This window comes from Schistosoma haematobium (genome assembly GCF_000699445.3).
Source record: "Schistosoma haematobium chromosome Unknown HiC_scaffold_55, whole genome shotgun sequence".
NCBI classification, from domain to species: domain Eukaryota; kingdom Metazoa; phylum Platyhelminthes; class Trematoda; order Strigeidida; family Schistosomatidae; genus Schistosoma; species Schistosoma haematobium.
The window spans coordinates 67,058-73,787 of NW_026137007.1; the positions used below are offsets into that span (position 1 = coordinate 67,058).

A 6,730-nucleotide genomic window follows, 5' to 3' on the forward strand; every position below is an offset into this window, starting at 1 on the left:
GTAAAAAAAATAATGTCAGCATTAATGTCGAGGACCTACACAACTATTCATACTAGATATTTATTAGCCGCTACCGATTCAACTATTTGTGCATAACAGCATTGTCGTTCATTTAACGACGAAATAAGTAAATTAAATGTAATAGTCAAATCTTTTATCTCAAGCAGTCTCAAGGCTGTCAAACAAAAGTTTATAATCAAGTCGTTGGTTAAATTTATGCAGTATTTACTAAATGGCCAATAGGTGAAAGCTAAAACGACCGCTACAAACGACCTTACAGCGTTACTGTGATTAAGACGTCGTATGCGTGTTTGCACTTATCATGTCCACAAAATATGATAGGGCGATAACCATCTTCTCTCCGGACGGTCATCTTTTTCAAGTAGAATATGCACAAGAGGCAGTCAAGAAAGGTTCAACTACAGTAAGTATATTATTTAAGTTTCCTAGTCTTTAGATTGGTGTTAGAGGGAAAAACTGTGTTGTTCTGTGTGTCGAAAAAAAGGCAACAACTAAGTTACAAAATGACAGAACTGTCAGGAAAATAGCTCTTTTGGATGATCACGTCGCAGTTGCCTTTGCAGGTAAACAATTCTATTTACTAGTTGCTTCTTAGGGCTCACTGCGGACGCTCGTATTTTGATCAGTCGGATTAGGGTAGAATGTAAAAGCTATAAACTTACTGTCGAAGATCCTGTGTCTCTGGAATATATTGCTAGGTATACGGCTCAGTTGAAGCAGAAGTACACTCAAAGTAACGGTCGTCGCCCTTTCGGTGTGTCGACATTAATATGTGGATTTAATCAGGACGGCACTCCCCATCTTTACCAGACGGACCCTTCTGGAACTCACTTTGAATGGCTGGTAGGATGTAATCAACTTAAGTTCACTTTAAGGCTAATGCCATCGGAAAAAATGCAAAAGTCCCACGTGAATTTTTAGAGAAAAACTATACCAAAGACGCTGTTGCAGATGAATATGGAACTGTCAAACTTGCTGTTAAAGCACTGATGGAGGTAGTTCAATCAGGCGCTAAATACATGGAGTTAGCTGTAATGAGGTGGAAAGCACCATCTAAGCCTGGAAAACCATTTGTAGATTGGCAGGTATGTTAACAATATCGTGATTTTAAACAAACTATCGATTTTGGGAAAGTTACAATAGGAAATTTTAGGAAAGTGTTACAAATACCCCAAAATTTCTCCGGACTGTAGGGGAAATTACTACTTTTCATATGACTTCGGGAAGGGAACCTGTGGTTTTTTCAAAAGATTGGGAAGAATGTTTTCAATTTAGTTTGTTTTCCAGCGTAAATTTTCTTACTTCACTTACCCTCAAATGTGCATATTTGACTTTCATTCACAGTTCTAACTATCGTGAAGGTTGTATTCACAAATTTTCGCACTTTATATCTAGCACAGAAATACTACATTAAATTAAGTAACTTATTATGGGTTAGAGCTTGATACTTTTCAAATGTTTTGGGATATCATCTTAAAAACGTTAATAAGCAGAGCATCACAAACGCTTTGGCGTATCTAATATCAGGCCTCTGTTAAATATCTTGATGTCGGCGCATCCATGTTCTTAGGAAACTTTTGTAATCCAGTGCTTTTGTTGTGAAACTACAGTGCATAGATTAGCTTTCGTTTCTGTAGTTATGTTGACTTCTACTTATGAGTACCATATTGACTAATAAATCAAGTACTGGAACTTTAAGACATTTCATCTGTGTTTACTCCTGTCATATGCTCTATGTTTTTAAAAACAGTGATAATAGATATTCATGAATGTCAATCATATCTATAATTATTGAAAAAAACTCGTTACATGAAGGGAGTTGAAAAGAACCGTACGCTAAGTAAAAAATCCGGTATCTTTTTCGATTGCTTTCAACTAAAATGGATTCTTATTTACATATGAATAATTGTTTTAGGGAAGTCAAACCAAAACTTGTCACTGGTCCATGACATCAATAATTGTTGGCGTGTGGTATGTTAGCACGTCGTGCAATGCTAACGGGTGTTAGAGATGGTTGGAAGAGAATTAGGGGCGGCCAAACCAAAACGTGGCATCAGTGCTTGAAGACACTAACCTCTAGTCTGAGCCATGTTGGTAGATGCAGACTACTTGGTTGGGGTCCGCGTGACTTTCGTAACCGATCACAATGGCGTCGGTGCATACACTCCCTGTCTTCCCTTAAACTAAGAGATTAAAATCACTTCATATCTTTCTACTAACTAATTCCTTCTTCCTGTACTATATCCTTATATGCAATCTTTCTCCTACATATTACCACCTTTGACCTAACCACTGCTATGAATCCGGTGTTCATCTTGCTGTGATAATGAGGTATGGCAACCTGGACCGATGCATATATGTGCCTGGTCCTACGTCGTAGCTGACTGACTGACTTATGTTAGCAGACAGTATCTGGTAGTCTTCGCTTTCAGTGATAGGGGACATTGGGTGACGGTTCAAAATCCGACACTGGCTCAAATGCATCTATTCTTCACCTCCTTTTATATAATGAGTTCTAGTGTTCCTTTGCGCATAACTTCTTACTATATTCTCACCATATAGTCTTTCCCATTATCATTGTTACTACACTATGTCTACTCCCTTACTAATCTTGTTAATATCGAATGGTCGCACTGTAGTATCCCAACACATTTGTTCCAGGCTCTAATTTGTTCATTACTGACTGACTAATCATTTAAATGACTTTTACCATCGGTCGTTTTGGTTAATGAAAAATCCTGATAACTATAGAAAAATAGTCTTAATGTACGCATTTTATTATAGTTTTCGTAGTCATTTGTCGTCTGGTTTTAAATCGCAAACAAATTCAAGAAACTAACGGGTTCAGCAAAAGTTGAAAGCACATCTGTCAAATTTTCACTCCACTGAACTACCTCCCGACATCATATAAGGAAAGGCAGTATGTCTGAAAGCATTGGCTACGTAACCTTTGGGCACAAATACTGGAGATAAATGGGTTTATAGCTTTACAAAGCTATCGGATGAAGTGATGTGTCATATGTATTATTATGGCAGCGAAGTTACAGGTAGGGCTTAAACGTTTGAGGATTTAATATCAGATAATATAGAATCCAACATATTTTCTGAATTATTCTGAAACGTGTTGATTTCATAATTAGCATCCAACTACCTGTCAAAATTACTTTGGAAGTGTAATGTAGTATAATTAACAATCAGTGATTGTTCTTATTACTGATTAGCCTATTCGTAATGGTGAGTGTATTTTTAGTCTTCCATGTCGATCCTTTCATTGTTTTTGTTTCTACCAATATAGTCGTTCGTATTATCTTTATTCTTTTTATCTACTCCCAATCTCCACTTTCTTCAAAGCTTGACGGCCTAATTTAGTACTTTTATGTGTCAGGTTCCATGTTTTTTTATATATTATTCGTAGGCTCTAGGTATTTCTCAACCTCTAAACTAATCTACTTATCATTGGACTACTTATCTCATCCTGGGACTTGTTGGTTTTATCCATTTCTAGATAATTAATCTGTGAAATTGTTTTGTAGTGGTGTTATTATGCTTTAAATCAGGTCATTTATATGGTTTATGCTGTCTTGTCCATAATAGTCTCTTTGATCACTGTTAATTTGATTGGTCAACAAATGTTTGGCATTTGGGACGATCGAATTGTTGTTTTCGTAGGCTAATGTAGCCTCGAAATGCAGTGAAGTTTTTGTTGGATTTTATTCGTTAGTAAACAGACATAGTTTGTTAACAGAAATTTATAATTTTTATTCTGAAGGATTAATTATCAATCCAACTAAATATCTTTGCAATCTTATCTGTAATAAACCTAATGTATTTAGACAGCTTTATACAGGCAGCTGACTAAATAAATGAAGTGTTCATAATGAGTAGTCTTGTAAATTGCAAAACATCTACACCAATTTGTTCTTTCGTCAATAATGTGCAGGTTGTTTTTTATTATGTGGTTGGATGAGTGTACATTGCGTTAACATATACATATCAAGTTATGATACATGCTTTTTTCATCTTCTAGATGCTCGAACTTGCTGATATCCAAAAGTATGTTCAGGCTATCGAAAAGGAGAAAGAAGAGGAAGCTGAAAAGAAGCGTCAGAAAAAGGAAGCAGCTGCAGCATTGTAACATAGCTGGTTATTGTGTTAAGGTGTACAATTCTGGTTCTCATGTTTTATACATATATAACTAAATTTGTTTGATTTTGTTATAAAATATGGAATGAAGTTATTGAATGTTTTGGGGGATATTAAGTGTTTAACAGTCATTTGTTTCGTCGCTTACGTTTCCATCAATTGCATTACCCTCATATGTAGGCGTGTCTAAGGCGTCGTTTTCAATCGTGATCTTATCTGAAGTGTGCTTATCATATTCAATTGAGGTTAAGTTTAGCGTCTTGTAAATTTTCTCCAAAATTTCGTGGTCCAAATATCGGAAAATAATGTTATCTCCAATTCGCTCTTTCATTTCGTTGAGACATGTCAATGCCTGAAAACAAATAAAATTTTTAGATTATCCTGTATACTTCATATCAATCAAAAATCCTACGTAGAAGTAGTTTTTCCACAATTTATTAATAAGTTCAAGCCTAAATATCAAGAATGAACAAATAAGAGCCTGTAAACGATACAATGTATTTATGAAAAATCTGTATGTTCCATACAGTCGCTATTACTACTTTTACAAAATTATGGTTTATTATCAACGTCATTTTCGATTTCATAATACGTTGCAACTTTGCCAAATAACGAAACTTGTGCTAGGTCATAACTTATTTTACGATTAGCTGATGCTATCCGGAGTTCGATTAATTAACATATATTCTGGATAAAATCTTTTCCATCATACAGAAAGTGTATGTAATGAAACTGTTCCTGCATATTACTAGTCCTAACTCAGAGGGAATGTTAGCAAGTGGGTCAATCGAGTGAAAAAGATCTTGGAACTATTCTGATGTTTACTAAGTTGAATCGAATGAGGCTACATCCCTTTGTTGCTTTCTTCAGCTTTTGGATTTCGAACCGGTAGTTCTGACGGTAAATGTTTATAAATGATAAATAAGCTCTTCTACCTTATCTGAGTCGATTAATATTCGCTCCAACAGTGTCTAAAAATGTTCAAGTAGTCCTTTTACGGTGTAAGAATCCTAATTGTTTGAAAGAAGGCAGAATATCGATAATCCCATACCAGCACAGGCTTAACAAAAGATGCGACGTCATACTTAGTGGCTACTGATGTAGACATAAATTATTTTTGTATACGTTGTTTCTCTGAGCTTTAGTCAAAAATTGATATAAGCGACTATTCTCAGATCTTATTGGTAGTAGGATTCATACAACTGAATAAACTATTCAAGGCTTAAATGCTATCCTCAGATCCCCAAAAGGTAATGGTGTTGCTAAATGTTCTTGAGGTTTAAACTAAGAAAATTGAAGGCCTGGGATTTCCGTGGTGGTAAGTACTTTTAGTTAGAGACGTTCACTTTTCCTCTTCCATTTCTGTGAAAAGTACAAGTGAACCAATCATAGTATAAAAATCCTTGTTACTCAATGAGTTTGAGTGCTAATACTATCAGATTTATTGTCTGAATACCGTTTCATCTATCAAGTGAATCTTATTGTTCGTTCATGAGTCATTCAAGAAAAGCGAGTTTCCAATATTAAATTGAATCTGTTTTTAGGAAAATTTTCATAAGGGAAAATATCGGTTGTAATAAAAGAGTGGGTATTATTGTTTGAGTGTCTCATTCAAATATTATTTGTAATTATCACTGTATTTGATAAAATTACTCATAAATAATCAAATTCTAATCATAGTATGGGGATTATTAAACTCAATCAGAATATTGAATTACGCCGAAATATTGGATATAATACACAAATCAATCGAAAATGCCTTGATTTACACTGTCTAGGTTAGATGATGACGTATATTATGATATAACATTAAAGCACTGAACATATCATTAAACTTAGAAATTATTTCAGTGTTATATAGTGATATTTTTTAGCAGGGAAACAATTCGTATTGATAATGTTGATTCCTCTTTAGAATTTATCAGTAATAGGATTGACTTACAGCTTTATATTTCTCTTCCATTACTAATCCACGTATTATTAAAGAATAAATATCTCCAGGTCTCAATATATCACCTTGCCCAATATTTTCTAAAAGTGTAAAACATCTTTGCATTGCATCTATTGGGTTTGTAGAAAACAACCTATTCATTTGAACGAAAAGCGCAAATATTTTATTAGTAAATTGGGGATGAGTTACTCATATTTCATTCGTTTAACAATAAGAGTACACAATTGTATTGGTAAAAGTTTATATTGTGATCAAAGATGACTACTTTTATTCCACGGACAAATGAAGTTGTTTCGCCTTACTGAAAATACTTTTAAAAAATTTGTGATTTTTGTAAATAACATTGATTTCTCTTTACTTTATTATGTGGCTAGTTCGATTTCCAAATATAAAACGTCCAGTTGTACTCATCGAGTTCTGTCTGTCTTAAATTGGACTATACTAGTGTTATGACCTTGAATCGCTTTTACCCCGTGATACTTGTTATGACTTCACCTTGATCTGTCTAGTCTAAATTATGACCTTGACGCGTTAGGCTGAGCGGCTTAACCTTGAGTCTAATACGCGTGAGTTCGAGATGGGGTAGAGAGAACTATTCTAAAACCTGATTGGTTG

General features: G+C 34.6%; 2 protein-coding genes across 2 annotated transcripts; one reads left to right on the top strand and one right to left on the bottom strand.

Moving 5' to 3' along the window:
- Positions 1-225: 225 nt before the first annotated feature.
- Positions 226-4,243, top strand: PSMA7L_2 (Proteasome subunit alpha type-7-like). Its single transcript, XM_051216592.1, has 5 exons — positions 226-424; positions 458-584; positions 617-864; positions 897-1,106; positions 4,049-4,243. Exons 1-5 carry the CDS (start codon positions 323-325, stop codon positions 4,154-4,156), a joined length of 795 nt encoding a protein of 264 aa, XP_051064153.1. The 5' UTR covers positions 226-322; the 3' UTR covers positions 4,157-4,243.
- MS3_00011007 (uncharacterized protein) lies at positions 3,756-6,634 on the bottom strand. The gene is made up of 3 exons (XM_051219414.1): positions 6,474-6,634; positions 6,107-6,425; positions 3,756-4,516 (listed from the first exon to the last, which is right to left on the bottom strand). Exons 2-3 carry the CDS (start codon positions 6,254-6,256, stop codon positions 4,286-4,288), a joined length of 381 nt encoding a protein of 126 aa, XP_051064154.1. The 5' UTR covers positions 6,257-6,425; positions 6,474-6,634; the 3' UTR covers positions 3,756-4,285.
- Positions 6,635-6,730: the final 96 nt, after the last annotated feature.